At 41.1% G+C, this 18,059-nt stretch overlaps 1 protein-coding gene and 1 long non-coding RNA gene across 29 annotated transcripts; one reads left to right on the top strand and one right to left on the bottom strand.

The window, feature by feature from the left end:
* Positions 1–315: 315 nt before the first annotated feature.
* Positions 316–6,693, bottom strand: LOC119329432. 28 transcript variants are annotated; one of them, XR_005159527.1, is made up of 9 exons: positions 6,201–6,693; positions 5,557–5,944; positions 5,369–5,467; positions 5,012–5,062; positions 1,880–4,277; positions 1,580–1,683; positions 1,138–1,389; positions 793–1,051; positions 316–691 (listed from the first exon to the last, which is right to left on the bottom strand). It is a non-coding gene; the product is annotated as an uncharacterized LOC119329432 (long non-coding RNA). The 28 variants fall into 28 exon arrangements; XR_005159528.1 differs by having other exon boundaries at positions 1,138–1,373; XR_005159516.1 differs by having other exon boundaries at positions 1,138–1,683; positions 1,880–1,970; positions 2,386–4,277.
* Positions 6,694–7,218: 525 nt separating this feature from the next.
* LOC119329037 (BTB/POZ and MATH domain-containing protein 1-like) lies at positions 7,219–7,669 on the top strand. Its single transcript, XM_037602025.1, has one exon. The coding sequence runs from the start codon at positions 7,219–7,221 to the stop codon at positions 7,627–7,629; it is 411 nt and encodes a 136-aa protein (XP_037457922.1). The 3' UTR covers positions 7,630–7,669.
* Positions 7,670–18,059: the final 10,390 nt, after the last annotated feature.

Genomic DNA, 18,059 nt, shown 5'->3' with positions numbered 1-18,059 from the left:
TGCGTGGCTTCAGATTGTGCTGCTGTGATCTTCATGATCGGCTCGGATGTTCCTTGCCAGTTCGCTTCGGTTTCGAGTGAGATAAACCATAGGGCTAGTTTTGTTTTCCTAATATCCGTTTTGTTCATGAGAATAGGAAGCATGATTTTGAAGCGCATGCTCTTGCAAAAGCTGTAGCTTCTTTGTCTCCCGGGCGCCACCTGTGGCTTGTTAATACGCCCGACATCATCTGTACTAGTGGTTGGTGCGCCGCCTGAGAGAAAGCAGGGACGGTGCCTGGTGGTGTGCGCCCCTTTCACTTTCCTATTTACAATATGTACTTGCATAATCAACAGTTTCCTTATTCCATTAATAATATTACATGGATGGTAGCATATATCTGCATCCTCGTCACTGTATCAACAGATTAATTACAAATACAAGTGCACAACATCTCAATGGATGATTAACTTTGTTCTTCAAAACCCATAACTGAATCGCAATCATCTAAACATGGAGACTTGCAGTCTAACCACCAAGCCTTCTCTTTGATTCAAAGATGTAAGCGCAGGCGATGACGGCAACCGCAACTGGGAAGACAATGATAGTTCTTATGACAGCCCTCTAGGCTTTGTCTGTGCATGTCCACGCCAGTAAAGTAGAGCTTGGAAAGCTGCTTGTGCGACTTCGCGTAGTCCCTGAAGAACGCGTCCTGCCAACGTATCCAACAAGCTAATGAAGATGAATTCAACTCTTCTTTACCTTTGCGTATAATTCAACTAAGGGACGGAAAGCTCGATCCTCCACGAGAACCTTGTCTATAAGCAGCTTCGTGAGTCCGTTGGAGTCCCCTTTCAGAAGCTCATTGCAGCATATACAAAAGATGAAGTCCAGTGATGTACAACTTCATAATGTTGCACTGATGACATTACAGCTACATATAATCTTTAGCCGATGTGTTGCAATCTACAACCGCGGCAATTAAGCTTACATGAAGTAGGAGTTATCAAACTTCAGAGGATCTTTTGTCCAGCTGTAGTCGAATCCCGAGCTATCAGGAGGAGCTTTTCTCCTAAAAATGTACAATGAAGATCAAGGGTTTAACTTATGATTGGAGAACAATGATCTGAATACGACAATAAGGCGTTGTGGCATTACCGGAGTATGTCCACCCAAGAGTGCTTCTATGTCCTTGTTGGTCAAGTCCATTCAGTAGAAGAATGTGCGTGAACTGAACTACCATTAGCTGAAAACAGGAAAAAAAATGTGCGTGAACTGAAAAAGCATATACCTCATGTTCCAGCTCAAGCCAAATGTTCTTCTCTACACTCCTTTTCTCCATCATGTGATAGGCTGTACTGCTGCAATTTATCTCCTCTCCAGAATTTTCAAATCTGCTAGGAACAAGTTCTAAACAAAATACAGAGAAAAAGACAGACAGGAACATAGCACCGTCCTTTCTAGTTTCTACACACTCTAGTTTTAACAAAAAAAAAATTGCCATCTTTGCACAGAATAATCACTGTCATACCAGTAAAACAGGACAAACTATTAATTGAAGCATCAGTACACCCTATCAGGAGGTGTACAGCCTACTTACTCATCTGCTACTTCAGTACAAACAGGTTCTTCCGCAACGGTAGCTACATCTTCTGACTCTTGTTTCTCAGATGGAGCAGCTTGGTTGTTCTTACCATGCATTGCCTACAAGCCGTCAAAATCAATTAGCCCAATGCAAACAAGCAGTAATATATGCATAAATGTGGGAGAACCCCTGAGTTCTTTCACATAAAAAATAAAGGAGCAAATTCAATCGATCTATTCAACCAGAGAGAAATGCACGGAAAACTACATCTATTCATGAAACAAAAAGGGACCATTACAGTTATCTTGTACATACTACTACACAGCAGCGAACAAATTCGACAGAGCAATTCATCCGACCCCAATCCCAACCCTAGCACCCCCTCCATCTATTAGTTCCAGGAAACCTGAAAAGTAAAAGAAAAAATATCAGGGGCATTTGACTCAACATGGAAAAGAAAGACTCATACGGAAAAGAAAACAACAAAAATGAGTAAACACAAGTCCTATTACGGTCCATCTATCTCACCTCAAAAAGTGAAAAGGAAAGTGGGTTATCATCTGGACAACAAATTTAGTTTATAGCACAAAATTACATCATTATCATTTGTTTGGAAAAAGAAATAGCTCCAGTTTTAGATTTTTATTAATTGTTACTAATTTCATTAAAAAAGAAAGCAGTAGTCGCCATTTCTAGCCGCAACTAACTGGATCATGAGTCCTGACAATGTGAATGGATGACTAATAGTGGATGATCAACAAAGAAGCATTATATAAGAGAATAGTGTCCAGGGATACATAAGCTGAACGATAGATTCATACTCATTCACCACATGTAACGTAACTAAACATAACCGGATCACCTGTCGATTCCATACCATCCTTCTTGCCTGAAAAAATTGTTTCCTCGGTCAGGGTACATACAGTAACTTGAATAACAGATTGAAAGCTAACCACAATTTGTAGCAGTATAGACCATATGTTGCTGTGTACATATATAGTACTTGTGCGAACAGACATGATTCGAGAAATAAAAGAGAACATAGTTAATTATTCCATCAAATTACAACTTCTTTCTTTTGAGTACTTTGGAGAAACTGAATCTGTATTTTTTCTAGCATGGGGTCTTCTACCTCTTAGTGTGATCTTACGATCTGTTTAGGGAGAGTGGTGTTGATCGTCTTCTTGTCGAACATGCATGTCATCACATTTTTTGTTGTGGATCAAGTTAACTATGTGCTAATCTGTCGGCAAAACAAAACATGCATTTAGTAAACTCACTTTGTTCTTATTACGAGATTATATTCAAGCTCGTTATTCAGACAGGTCGATGCTGAATTGCTGCTAACAACATGCATGTACACGCGTGTCAGCTGCTAGCTTATACTAATTAATTCAGCAGACATTCGTGCATGAGCAGATTTATATGAGCGAGCATAAGTTCATAACTAACAGTTTTGTAGTGAATCTATGAAACATTATGTGACTATGAACACCTCATCTTTTAGTAGAAGCTAGCGCTTGTTACTGTAAATCTGGTGCAGTTGACTCCAAGTCGCCAACAGATGAGATCTTATTAACTAAACTTGTTCAATCATTCACATGATATATGCATGCCATGCATAAAGAATGCACAAAACAAAATTAGTTTCCAACATATAACATGATATATGCGTGGCAGGCATGTTCGCCAACAATTAGTCCCTACTTTGCATGAATTAGTACATAGTATAACTGAATTACGTAGATGCACACTGGTTAACTGAATTATCTAATTAACATACATGTTCAATTATCCAATGATGTAGCTTGAGGGATCTCAGTGAGCAGTACCAGAACGCCATGTCAGGCTGCACCTATCTTCAGTTAGGTGTAGCTCTTCCGGGACATACAGATTCATCAACATCTGACGGCTACGATGAGCTCCTCGTTTTACTTCGTCGATGGACCGTCCGATTTACTGTTACCTGTCCTGTTTAATGTTTAGTTGTTGTTGAGCTCGTGGGTAAAAGTACACCTATAACTAAGCCGGGTTGTGGTTGTAATTGACCATTGAGAATTCCCCATTCTAGCCTAATGGCATGAACCTATATACGAACACTGCTCCTCCTACAGATCATATACTCCAGATCCAGCAATTGCCATGATTTCCTCTTACAATTCGCGAGATCCACAGTTGTAAATCGCGTAGGACCTGACACGCCACCAGCAAGGAGGAAAGGGCAAGAGGATCAAAAGGGGACCAGGGCGCATAGCTTGTAGGTGGTGACGGGGTGGTCTAAGGCGTCCACCAGCGCTGGGTTGTCCCACAACACGACACCCTTTCCCATCTCCTCTTTTGCTGTTCTCATACTTCCTCATCCGACCTTCTGCGCCTTCGCACGAACAAGAGGACGAAAAAAGAAAGGCGCCTCCACTCCAGCAATACCCGCCGCCGCCACAAGCCGAGCTAGAGGTGTGCTTGCATGAAAGAAGAAATCAGGTGGTTCAGGAGCTCACCAAAATACAGGAAAAATCCACGGGACGGACGGGGAAAAAGAAAGAACAGATGGATTCGATCTCACCTTCTCTTGTCGCTTGCGTCGGCGGCGTCCAAGGAATCAGGACGACGGCTACGGCACCGTGGACTGGTTAGGATCAAGAACCTGTCCAGAATACTGATCTGCATCTCTTCTTATTCAAGCCATTTGAAATCTCATCTTCTGCAAATCCTCCTACATCATACAGATAATATGGTGCAAGACAAAACATTCTGATTACTATAATGATAATGATAATGAAAACATTCTGATTACTATAATGATAATGAAAACAAATCCATTGAACCAATAATATGGTGCAAGACAAAACATTCTGATTACTATAATGATAATGAAAACAAATCCATTGAATTTTCATATTTTATGTAATATTATACCCGATCATCATATAACATTTTATTACCTAAAGATGTAATTGTCTGTGAAGATCTAATTCATCATTGCAAAATTATAACATGAGTTAGCTCCAAAGCATTCAAATTTTGAAAGCAATTTCCAGGCACAATTACCTCATTGTTGATAAAGATCGTCCTCGATGAAACACCACAGTTTGATGATAATTTGCAATCAGATAAAATAATTCAGTTTATGCTGATTAGAACAAGGAAATAACAGATCTAAAGCCTGATAGAAACTTTGTTTTCAACAAAAGATCTAAAATGTGATCCAAATTTTGTTTTGCTTCAGACATTGCAAGGGTCAAGGGTATAAAGTCTACTGGTTCCATCACATTGCAAGGGTAATATACTATTAAGCATTCAGACAAGAAAGTAAGAAGCATGTTCCACAAAATCAGTTACTTGTACAGTAATCATGAATGCCCACACTTCCATCTGACCTGGGATTTTGATCCCGACATTTCATGGGTTTCCGCTATGGAAATAACCAAAGACTAAAAGGAGTCAAACCTGTTGATTCACGTGAGGTCTCTCCGAGCTTCCAATTCCTTTTCTACAAAACTTTTTCCACAAGAGATGGGTTAAGATCCATATATAACTTGCCAAACTTAGAAGTAATTGTACAGATTAAACATCACAATCAGGATTTTAGAATACGAAACAGGGGAATAAGAGATATAGTTTTTGAAGAATCTAATAGCAGTATCACACAACTGATGCTGCATAATCCGAAACATCTTACTTCAGCTAAAGTTCAGGTACATGGTCAAGGACAACAAATCAATCAACAAAAAATTAGATATGCTGATTCATGTCATTAAAGAAATCTTGCTTGCTGATCACACGACTGAGTTAATTAGTCAGTACCTTCGAAGCACTCAGTTTGCTTTATGGACATGGCTTCCATAAACCCGAGCTCATCTACATGGGAGATCAGAGGTGTCATTCAATGGCAGCGAAGCCCACCTGCACAAATGGTTTGCATCAGTGAACAGAGCAGGAAGCCAATTAATCAAAACAAACAAGGAGTGCTTAGAAGTTGCAATGATCAACACCTGCATGGATGGGATCAGGGACAAACTCGTGGCTAAGGGTACGCATCTTCATCAGCGGTGTCAGCCCGTGCGTGTGGTCGTGGTCGCAGGCGTAGATGCCCGTGGCGTGCCGGCCCCGACCCTGGGTCTGGTCGGAGAAGCGCCTCCTCCTCCTCCTCTTTCTCCTCTAGCCGACATGGAAGAGCACCTCTTCCTCCTCTGGCATCGATGGCGGCGAGACCACACCTGGATCCTGGGAGACACCCGCACATGGCCACCAACGGTGGAGGGAAATGGGGAGCAGATCCGTTGCGGCGGCGTCCTCCCATCTGTCCTCGTCGTCGGCAACAGCGACCTTCAGGTGATGGCGCCCGAGCAGAACCGCAGCACCATCAGCTGGACCACGGCGCTACATAGTAAAAAAAGGAAATACAATACATCAAACGGTGCATAATATTTCCAGGGATACTATGTAATTCAACAGCAATCATGAAAAGAATACAAATCGAATTACATCTGAACGACTGAATACAACATCAACATCTTCAAGGCAAGGCTTACATCTCCATATTGCACAGGACCAGATGCAGGAACATTTCAACAAACATATAGTGGGCATGAGTGTAGGAATCCATGGGATGCAGAGAGGGAAAGAGTGAGCGTACCAAAGGCGGTGAAGATCTAGCAGATGGTGGCCGCGCCGGCGATTGGGAGCAGGAGGAGGGAGATCGACGCCCTTGCCCTCATCTGGTCGCGGAACCCCATCGTATACCTCCTCGCAGCCGCCACGAGCATGGGGAGAGAATGAGAGAGGAGAAGGATGAAGCGGGGGAGGCGGCGGAGAACTTGGTCAGGCCCCCAGGAGGCCCTCGAGCTGCTTCGGATTCATCTCCTCCCCTTGTCGTAGCCGTCACCGTCGGTCTCCGCCGGCACCTCGATGGCATCCCCTTCACCCCCCCTCCTCCTCTACAACCATCCTGGAGGTCTTGCGGAACGCGAAGACGAGAAGGTTTGGGGGAAGCGGATCTCAGGAGGCGCCTTCTCTGGTGGCCGGCGGCGGAGGAGCTGGGATGCGGCGATGGGGCAGCGACGGCGGCAACTCTAGCCCACCCGGGGAAGGGAGGGAGGAGAGGGGAAGATTTTTTGGGAGAGAAGCTTCGTGGGTAAGGAAAGGCGCCGAGGAAAGCGGCGTGTGCTTTATATTTCGTCCATGACTCGCGCAGCCGCTGCCCAGTGGGGGACGTCTTTTTTCTCTCCAGTGATCTTTCTTTGTCTCCTAGCGATCCAACGTGGCATAGCCCAGATAATCCCTTTGATGCACACCTTATTGTTTTTAATTCCTGTTGACATCCAAATTTAATAAAGGTTACAGATGTTAAAAAAAACAAGCATGAGTGAACATGAAGAAGAATCAGGGACATACGGGGTGGCAAAAGCCGGTCGAGCGGATATACATTGCCAATGTGACGAGTAAAACGAAAATGCGTACAGAATCTCTACCCATTCTTTTAGGGAGAAGAATCTTACCTTTATGTCATCTTCATGTCAAGTCACCTGCGAAGGAGAGCGACGTCGCCGCCGGCGTGGTGAGAAGTGAGAAAGATTAATAGACAGGGTAGGCACTAGACTTGACACTGCGAAGGAAGGCAATACTTTATGACATGAAGATGACATAAAGGCGCAATGAAGGAGAGCGACGTCGCCGCCGGCGTGGTCCGCATAGGCGACATGGAGGCGGGGGTGTTCAAGGCCTTTCTCGGCTTCATGTACACCGACTCGCTGCCGGAGATAGCAAAGAAGGAGGAAGACGCCATGTACCAGCATCTCCTTGTGGCCGCGGACGGGTATAACATGGAGAGGCTCAAGTTGATTTGCGAAGACAAGCTGTGCAAGAGAATTGATGCGAGCCCTGTGGCCAACGTGTTGGCGTTCGCTGAGCTTCACCACTGCCGTGATCTCAAGGACGCATGCTTCGAATTTCTCGGCACTCCTGCAAATCTCAGGGAGGCCATGGCCACTGACGGCTTCGAGCATCTGAGCACAAGCTGCCCTTCTGTCGTCAAGGAGCTGATTGCCTTGTGCTCCGCACCTTAGTCCAGTGAGATACTGATGGATGCACTCATGTGTCTGAACTCTGGAGGGGATGTCTGAAGACATTTCTGGTTGTTGCCAAGTGCTGGATGCCGGATGTTGTTGTTCGATCCTTTAATTTGCTGCTTTCTGATTGTGATCTAAGTTTCTATATATGAAGTATCTAGTGACAATGTTGTCGGTTAAACTCTAGCTAGTGTTGTCTGGCTTTCGCCCAGTAGTGTAATATCTAGCGATAATGTTTTTATTTCATCTAGTTTGTGTTGATTACCACATGTGCCACATGGTATTGACAATGTTGTTATTTAAACTCTAGAGTTATTGGGTTTTCGCACGTAGTGTTTGTGCCGATGCGGGAAAAAGTATTTTTGTGAGCTACACTCAAATGATGTTTACAATGTTTGCACGAGGGTCTGGGAGCACACGTGTGTTGAAAGAAATGGGGTATTTCACACACATTATCTTGAGAGCCTTCTGTGGTGCTACTATGTATCACTAAAGTGATGACTATAATAGTATGGCTTTTGACTAGTTCCCATAAAAGATTTCAGACAAAAGCGATATCTAACAAATAATAACAGACAAATAGAAGTTCAGATGAAATACCGAAACTATAAATAAAACTATGATAGCGCTAGGCGCATGGCGGATCACACATCGCAACAATCACGAATAGCTGGTACGTTGGCAGTGTGAGTTTGTACAGGGTAAGAAAAAGATGGGTATGGGCGCACTTGAGAAATTGAGAAAGCCATGTAATGCATTTTTTTAAAGTGAAGCACAAGACACATATCAGAACTGCATACTCTGAGTTACTTACAATGTTTCACCTCAGCTTCTCCTGCTCTGCCTATTCATGGCCATCTTATGCATACTACAGGAAATCACCGTGTTGGATCAAGTTCATGGAGTGAAGTTATATTCACTTTGACATTACCCCTCCTTTGACTATCACACGACCCGCCAAATCGTGGCCCACGACACGGAAGTCAACCATGCCAGCTAAACGTAAAAAAAAAAACCAACAGTGGAAATATAGCCAAGCCCCATGTTCTTTGTTTCAAAATCTTGTGGCGATGCTTGTCTAAGGAGTTGGACCAATGCTTGACCCTCACGCCACTACGCCATACTATCTCCTCTACCTCTGCCTGGTAGTGCTCAGGGTTTGGGGGCAGCTTTCTTTTTGGGGGTTTTCAGCCACAGTTTTTCCATATTTTTTTGGGTTTCTCTGGGAAGCTGTTTTTTACTTGGTTTTCAGTGTTTTTTTGTTGAGTTATTTCCCCTTTTTCTTTTTAAACTCCTTTTAGGTTCTTTTTCCATTTTATTATTGTTTTTAATCAAGTGAATTTTTTAAAATGTCAAGAGTATTTTTTTTATTAAACTTTTGAACAAGTTTTAAAATCATCAAAACATTTTTAAGTTCGTGAATACTTTTAAATTATCTGCACATATTTTATAATAGTGCACAAATCTTTTTAGTTACAGTAACATTCTCTAGAAAATGCATGAACATTTTTATATAAATGTGTGGACACTAATAAAATTGAGTGAAATTCTTTTAAACTTGTGAATAATTTTTAAAATTATAATAATATTTGTAAAATATGTTAAGATATTGTAAATCACATGGAAAGTTGTATAAATATGTGAACATGGTTTTTTAAAGACACAGACATTTTTAAAGTGTTCATGAACATTTGATTCAAATGGTTGAAAACTTCTCTAAAATTACTTGAACATTCTCCTGAAATGCTTGACACTTTTGAAATCACATGGACTTTTCACTTATGATTGTTTGAAACCCGGTTGCACTAAATTTATGAAATAAGTTTTCCGAAATATACATATGTGTAGACCATTTCGAAGTAATTATAAAGGAACTACGCTAAAAGGCATGAACCATGTGAGCTTTCTACGAGCGATACGTCGTAGAGCAGCGCCCTAACTCTACCTCGATCCCCTATTTAGTGCTCACTGCGAAGGATAGTACACAAAGCGTACAAATGGTGCACTCCCGCGCTATCGCCGACGCAACTCATTAGCGTTCCTTTTTGTGTTTCTTTACTAGTTTTCTTCCCTTTTCCCTTTCTTCGATTTTGTTTCATTTTTTTTCTTCGTTTACCATTTTATCATTTTACATAAGAATATTTTTTAGAAGTTAAAGAACATTTTTTAGTTTTTATAAAATTATTACTGTAAATTTTATTAGTCAGGAGCATCCTTGATGCTTGTGCCTGCTTTGGATTTCTTCGCAGTTGTACTACTAGCCGCCAGAGTGGCGGTTCTCTTCCGCCGGGGCTGAGGCAGCGAAGGAGGCGGAGTCTGCTGAGGAGCCTCCTCCGACGGAGTCTGCTGACGCGGTAGAGACAGCTGAGGCGGGGGAGACGGCTGAGGCAACGGAGATATAGCTGGATTGCTACTGTGAGGAGTCTGCTGAGGGGCCTCCTCCGGCAAGTTTGCCGACGCGGCGTCCAATGTGGAAGCACGATGTGTTCCTTTTTCCATAGAATGATACTTTTTCTGGTATCTCTCAGTGCAGTCTCTCCTTCACCTGTAGGGAAGTCAAGCTTCAGCTACTCAAATCTGTTGATAACTTTATCCAACCCGACAACAACATAGCCATATGGAATCGGAGATCAATGGTAAGTTCCATTAAGTCCAGGAGGTAAGGCAAAGCCGACCGCCACCTTCATGGATATGTTCATGCATTTCGCATGTAGCTCGCAAAATCCCCCATGCGTGGTATCATCCACGGGGTAGCGAGGAGCCATGATATCATATATGGGCCGAACGAGCTTCGGGGAAGCCACACTGCTTTTTCACTGAGATGGTGGGCTGGCAGTATCGAATGTAGGATCTTCATGCCACTGAGATGGGCTGGTATGTGCCTCTATTTGCTTCTGCTGCAACGCTATTTTTTCTTCTACCTTCTACATCCGGTCTGCATCCTGTTTCTTTTTTCTCCCTCGGCTTCTATAATTGTCACTGTAGTCGAGAAACCCAACCTTTCACGGAACGGAGCCTGATGTGCCTCGCGTTCGTCCACTGTGTTCAGGATTCCTGAGGGGGCGTGCCAGCTCGTCGTTCTCTCTGTCGGGATTGAACTTCCCGTCCTACACGTCCTTCATTGCAGCTTGAATGGCTTTGAAGGGTGTTGCAAGTCGATATTTTGTATAAACACACTTCCCTGTTTCTAGGTTCAACTTTTCCCATGCCCGTAGAACCAAGACTTTGCCCGTTGGGTCCACTCCAATGTCTCTGGATCGATCCCTTTATCAATCAGGTCGTTCTTACCTTTCCCTCCCACTTAGGCCTGGCAGCTTTGTAGCCACCTGACTCCATAACATGGTGATATTCCTTCTTTGCAGCATTTTGCTTATTTATATTTGACATTTTCTTTCCTTCATCCGATGTCTTGTACTCCATAAATGCGGGTCAGTGATCTTTTATCTTCTCATATGCTCCGGTGAATGTTGGAATCTTGTTTTTCAGGACATAGTGTTGGTGCAATCTTTTCTTCCAGCTGCAGAATTGTGCGGTCATCTTCTTAAGATCCCACGCCTTGACTTTTTGCTCTATAACTTTGTTATTTGGATCCACCTCTGGCGGTAGGGTGAAATTTGTCATGAGCGTATTCTAAAGCATTTCTTTGGATCTATTGTCGACATAAGTAACCCCATCGTCCATCTTTGGCTTCTTCCATTCTCGAATGCTATTGATGTCATTCTAACGACAACTCTGCACTGACTTATAACCAGTTTGCGTTCGGCACGGGACGAATCAGTTTGCCATCTGCAGCGAAGATCTTGAACCTTTCATTCTCGCCCAACCATTTTTTTTGTCTCATCTCTTTATAGAAGATTGGCTCGATCCGAAGGGCTAAAAGAAGAAATAAGCGTTAATATATGTACATACAAATTAATCAATGCATCTAGTTAGTAGATGCTTAACTAATATACCTCGCCGGACTTTGTAATAATTAAGGTTCCAACACCGGAGCCGTCATCTTCTCCCTCCATTCCCTCACCGGAGCAGTCATCTTCTCCCTCCATTCCCTCACCGGAGTCATTCAAAAAGGATGTTATTTTGACAAATAAATTATTTTTTAAAAAAGGTGTAAATATTTCTAAATTTAAATGGGCATTTTGGAAAATATTGCATGAACATAATTTCTGTATGGCAACATGAAAATTTTCTTTAAAATTCTTGAACACCTTTTGAAAGACTCCTAAACTGTGTTACACTTTAAGAAATGTTCGTGAACGTTTTTTAAAATGTATGAACACTTTTTAGTTACATGAACGATTTTGGTACTTATTAATTAACCTGATTATGTAAAAAATATAAAGTGCTTGATAAATAAATTATTATTTTTTCAATATTTATAAATAAACGAATAATATTTTTTAGGGGTAACAAATATTTCTGATATTGCGCAAAGAGGTAATCGCTACATTAAACCTTGAAAATTGAAAGCCTATATAATCAAAACCTGCAAGTTCTGATATTGCGCAGTGGAAATTTACGTAATGGGAGCAACAAATTAAGTGGACTGTCTAAGAAAAACCGAATTAAGGGATACCCCTTGGAGGGCTCCGCCAGAGGTAATCTTCTTCGATTGAGAGCACGCCAAATGGTGCTTCTAGCCGCCGCCACATGTCACACGCTGGTGCACCATCGGAATTTTAGTTTTTGTGCACATCTTTTCCGGTATTTTTTGGTTTATTTTTATTTTTTTAGTTGTTTGGTTTTTGCTTGATTTTTCCTAGGTTTTGCCTGATTTTGGGAAGCAATGCTTTTTGGCAAGAATCATATCTATGCTTCCTAAAAAAGCTAAAAAGCACAACTGTGGTTTCCGGGTTGTTTGTTTGGGTTCTTTTGTTTTCATTTTGATGGGTTTATAATTTTTTTATTTCCTTTTTTTGTATTTCCCCTTTTTGTTTTTTTTTTGTGGAAATAAAACCGACGAAACCTATTAAAATGACATCTAGTTTTGAAGTTCTCGACGCAAGAAACTCAATGGTGAAAACGGTTCATGATTTAATCACACGATTCAAGAGATAAAACATTTTGAAAAAAGCAAATCTATGAAAAAAGAGAAAACTTGTAAATTGCGAGTGCGCCACGTGTCAGCATCAGAGAAGGTGAAAGTTACCTTTGCACGGGTACCAATTTCATTAAGTAATTTCTGCAATAATGCGTGCTTAGGCCGTGGCCCAATAGGACTCATTCACTCGCTAAGCCGGTCTGTGGGCTGCTCCCTACGACGCTTGGTTCATTCGCTCGGCTCGTAAGCTAGATCGCGTATAGTTGGTTTTTTGTGGGATACAGTCGGCCTTTCATGTAGACTGAATTGTTTCAAAGAAAAACGATGGATTCCAGATCACTAAAAGCCAGTTATTGGTTTTCCGAAAAAATCTTATATTTTTTATTATTAAAAAACCATATATTTTAGGAAAATTTCAGAGGTCTAAAAATTCATCACCAGGAATACGGTAAGGTACTTTTAGAACACCAGTGTGCATATTAGATTAATATTACTAAATGTAAGTTAGAAAACTGCACTTTAATATGGAAACGCAAGACTTGAACAGAAAGAATTGTTCACAAATTTTAGAACACCAATGTGCATATTAGATTAATAGTGTTCACAAATTTTAAAAGTTTATGGTTTTAAAAAAAAATTACACATACTAAAAAAATTTCATGAATTTAAAAATCACAAAATATCAAAATGTTTGTGATTTAATATTTTTACAATATCGTTGATGAATTTTAAATGTTGCCACCAAGTTTAACAAATGCTGACAAAATTTTAAAATGTTCATGCATTAAAAATGGAAAATGAAAACTAAAAGGAAATAAAAAATACAAGAAAAAAAGTCAGTAGAACAAGAGGAGAAACCGCACAAAAAAATAATAACATTCCCAAAGCAAGCTACATCGTTCCCAAATTCGTCTTTCTACCTTTATTTTTGATTCACAATCGTCTTTCTAGTGCGCTCTATCCTCCCTAATAGGGCAAGCCTTGACGCGACCCCCCATGCGCGTTCTATACCATTCGGCCTCTATGCAACGCATATATTCCGGTCTGGCTGCAGGGGAGAAATAGATCCACGCATATATTCTGGTCTGGCTGCAAGCGAGCAGTAGACGGAAATGCTAGTCTCACCCGCTGCGAGTTATAATAGGTCTCGCCTAAAGCATGTCTACTGGCTGAAAAAACACTATAGCTGCGTGTGAATTTTTTTGTGCTTCTTTTGATCATTTCTTCACCCATTTGAAGTGGTTTTCTTTGTTATTTGTCTGGCTATCTTCGAGTTTTTTTTCCTTTTACTCTTTATGATTTTCATCGTTTCATTTTCCACTTTTCACCAGTTTTCTCTGGCTTTCTTTTTTTGCATTTCCTTATCCTTTTACTTTCCCTTTTTGAACACATTTCTAATTTCATATACATCATAAAAAGTTTATTGGTACAAGTTTAACATTTTGTAAATGCATGAATAGCATTTTTTAAAATATATGTTTTGTTGTCGAATCTATTTCAAGCACATTGTAAATTTTTTGTGTAAATTTAAAAGACTTTTTATATATGTGTCACATTTTTCCAAGAAGATGTTTTGAACATTCTTTTGAATAGGTGTTACACATTTTTCAAACACACATTAAAACAGTTTTTTAGATGACATGAAATATTTTCAGAATCAAATGCATCAAGGACGGAGCAGGCCAACTCTTGGTGAAGGACGAAGAGATTAAGCATAGATGGCGGGAGTACTTCGATAAGCTGTTCAATGGGGAGAATGAGAGTTCTACCATTGAACTGAATGACTCCTTTGATGAGACCAGCATGCGTTTTGTGCGGCGCATCCAGGAGTCTGAGGTGAAGGAGGCTTTAAAAAGGATGAAAGGAGGCAAGGCGATAGGCCCTGATTGTATCCCCATTGAGGTGTGAAAAGGTCTCGGGGACATAGCGATAGTATGGCTAACCAAGCTTTTCAACCTCATTTTTCGGGCAAACAAGATGCCAAAAGAATGGAGACGGAGTATATTAGTACCAATCTTCAAGAACAAGGGGGATGTTCAGAGTTGTACTAATTACCGTGGAATTAAGCTGATGAGCCATACAATGAAGCTATGGGAGAGAGTCATTGAGCACCGCTTAAGAAGAATGACAAGCGTGACCAAAAATCAGTTTGGTTTCATGCCTGGGAGGTCGACCATGGAAGCCATTTTCTTGGTACGACAACTTATGGAGAGATATAGGGAGCATAAGAAGGACTTGCATATGGTGTTCATTGACTTGGAGAAGGCCTATGATAAGATACCGCGGAATGTCATGTGGTGGGCCTTGGAGAAACACAAAGTCCCAGCAAAGTACATTACCCTCATCAAGGACATGTACAATAATGTTGTGACAAGTGTTCGAACAAGTGATGTCGACACCGATGACTTCCCGATTAAGATAGGACTGCATCAGGGGTCAGCTTTGAGCCCTTATCTTTTTGTATTGGTGATGGATGAGGTCACAAGGGGTATACAAGGAGATATCCCATGGTGTATGCTCTTTGCGGATGATGTGGTGCTAGTTGACGATGGTCGGACGGGGGTAAATAGGAAGTTAGAGTTATGGAGACAAACCTTGGAATCGAAAGGGTTTAGGCTTAGTAGAACTAAAACCGAGTACATGATGTGCGGTTTCAGTACTACTAGCTGTGAGGAGGAGGAGGTTAGCCTTGATGGCCAGGTGGTACCTCGGAAGGACACCTTTCGGTATTTGGGGTCAATGTTGCAGGAGGATGGGGGTATTGATGAAGATGTGAACCATCGAATCAAAGCCAGATGGATGAAGTGGCGCCAAGCTTCTGACATTCTTTGTGACAAGAGAGTGCCACAAAAGCTAAAAGGCAAGTTCTACAGGACGGCAGTTCGACCCGCAATGTTGTATGGCGCGGAGTGTTGGCCGACTAAAAGGCGACATGTTCAACAGTTAGGTGTGGCGGAGATGCGTATGTTGAGATGGATGTGTGGCCACACGAGGAAGGATCGAGTCCGGAATGATGATATACGAGATAGAGTTGGGGTAGCACCAATTGAGGAGAAGCTTGTCAAACATCGTTTGAGATGGTTTGGGCATATTCAGCGCAGGCCTCCAGAAGCTCCAGTGCATAGCGGACGGCTAAAGCGTGCGGAGAATGTCAAGAGAGGGCGGGGTCGACCGATTTTGACATGGGAGGAGTCCGTTAAAAGAGACCTGAAGGATTGGAGTATCGACAAAGAGCTAGCTATGGACAGGGGTGCGTGGAAGCTTGCTATCCATGTGCCAGAGCCATGAGTTGGTTGCGAGATCTTATGGGTTTCACCTCTAGCCTACCCCAACTTGTTTAGGACTAAAGGCTTTGTTGTTGTTGTTGTTGTTATTGTTGTTATGAAATATTTTCAGAAATTGTCCGGACAATTATATATATGGTACACATTTTTTTCTAAATGTCACGACCATATTTTTGAAATGAGTGAACATTTTTTAGAGGCAAGGTACATTTTTTTATGGTATGAAACATATTTTTTTGAATTATAGAATTTTTTTATTACATTGTATAACATATTTTAAAATTTTCATGTAAATATTTTGAAACGCGTAAACATTTTTGAACTGTCACGTACATTCTTCTGAATGGTGCAAATATTTTCTGAAAATTGAGCAAAAATTGTTTTACACGGCATGAACACATTTTAAATGTGTGATAGCCCCGAATAGCCATCTGACCTCGCTCAGGTGAGCGCCATCCTTTCAAACAAGGCTAGTATTGCGCTTGACCCTCTGCAATATGAGCCTTGTCGCAATCTACCACCGAACCATTTTCTACCTTTGAGACAAGACCCATTTTGTAGAAGCATACCACAGCCACCGTTTGCAACATCACACATGTTTCAAACACATAGCCCTCGTTCTAGTCCATTGCAAGAACACAAATGTTTTAGAAACATAGCCCTAGTTGCAAACTTGTGCAATAACATACATGTTTCAGAAAAGTTTTCGCATTGTTTGGCGCAACATAAATTTTGAGAATAACTGATCATGGAAAATCCTGTGTTGAATTGCCATATGTTTACAGTCTTCTGATAAGTGGCTACTCAATTGAATGAAAAAAAAATCAATAGTAGTGGCTGCTCGATTGTTTGCACACAACAAAGAAAAGCTCTAGACCTGAACCTTTTCGTAATGAATAGGCTCATCGCTATTGCATTGCATGACAATAAATTCGTCCTGTGTGGTTGATGTCCTTGAGATGCAAGAGAAGACTTGGCTGCACCCCACCCTTGCAATAAGAGATTTAGAGAAGCTGACCTAAAAAAAACGCAAGAGAAGCATTTTCCACATACACTAGTAGAAAACGGAGCTTTAGCGCCGGTTCGTAAGGGCCTTTAGTGCCGGTTCCATAACCGGCACTAAAGGGTGGGCACTAAAGCCCCCCCCCCCCCTTTAGTACCGGTTCGGCACGAACCGGCGCTAAAGTGCCACCACGTGGCGTGAGCTCGCACCCTGGTATGGGGGACCTTTAGTACCGGTTGGTGTTACCAACCGGTACTAAAGGTTTTTTTTTAATTTCTTTTATAATTTTGGATTTTTTTTTGATTTTTTGATTTTTTTGAATTATTTGATGATTTAGTCTCTAATCACCTCTCTTAACTGCTCAAGTGTGGATCACTCATTTCAAATCATCTAATTTCCCGACCGGTCACCCATCCCTCTCACTACTCCAGCCCGAGCATGCTTAACTTTCGGGTTCTATTCTACTTCGTTTCCGAGTCTGCACTTGTTGTTTTCCTGACAATAATAAGATGTCAATCTTATTAACCCTCAGGAGTTTAGCTTGAGCATGAAGTCACACATTTCACCGTTTGAGTTTGAAACTATTATTTAAAAAACAGTAATTATTTAGTAACGCTAATATTTCTTGAATAAGTTTGACCATAGTTTGACCACAGTTTGACCATAGTTTGACCAGATTTGACCAAAATTCAAAAAATTAAAATAATTATTTAGTAACACTAATATTCTTGAATAATTATGTAGTAACATTAATACTTCTTGAATAAGTAGTTTGACCAGATTTAACCAAAAAATTTAAACAAACTGAAATTTGACCATATCTTTTTTTCCTTTTGGAATTTGAGGATTCCAAAAAATTCCAAACAAGCCATAGGCCGTCTCCATCGGATGCGGATTTTCGTGCTGAATTTTTTGATATATTATACGTTTATTTCCGACATCGTATGCAAAAGTTATAGCCGTTTTACATTTTCCCTACACTTTTTGCAAAACATGTCCAAATTGTAGTTTTTAAATTTTTCTAACTAGTAGATGTAGTAATATAACTACCTCTTGAAGGATTTTATTTTTTGAAGTTTTTATCATTTTCTTTTGATTT

Source organism: Triticum dicoccoides, chromosome 7A (genome assembly GCF_002162155.2).
Source record: "Triticum dicoccoides isolate Atlit2015 ecotype Zavitan chromosome 7A, WEW_v2.0, whole genome shotgun sequence".
In the NCBI taxonomy this organism is placed as follows: domain Eukaryota; kingdom Viridiplantae; phylum Streptophyta; class Magnoliopsida; order Poales; family Poaceae; genus Triticum; species Triticum dicoccoides.
The sequence above is the reverse complement of the archived record's forward strand: the minus strand, read 5'-3'. Positions and strand labels throughout refer to the sequence as shown.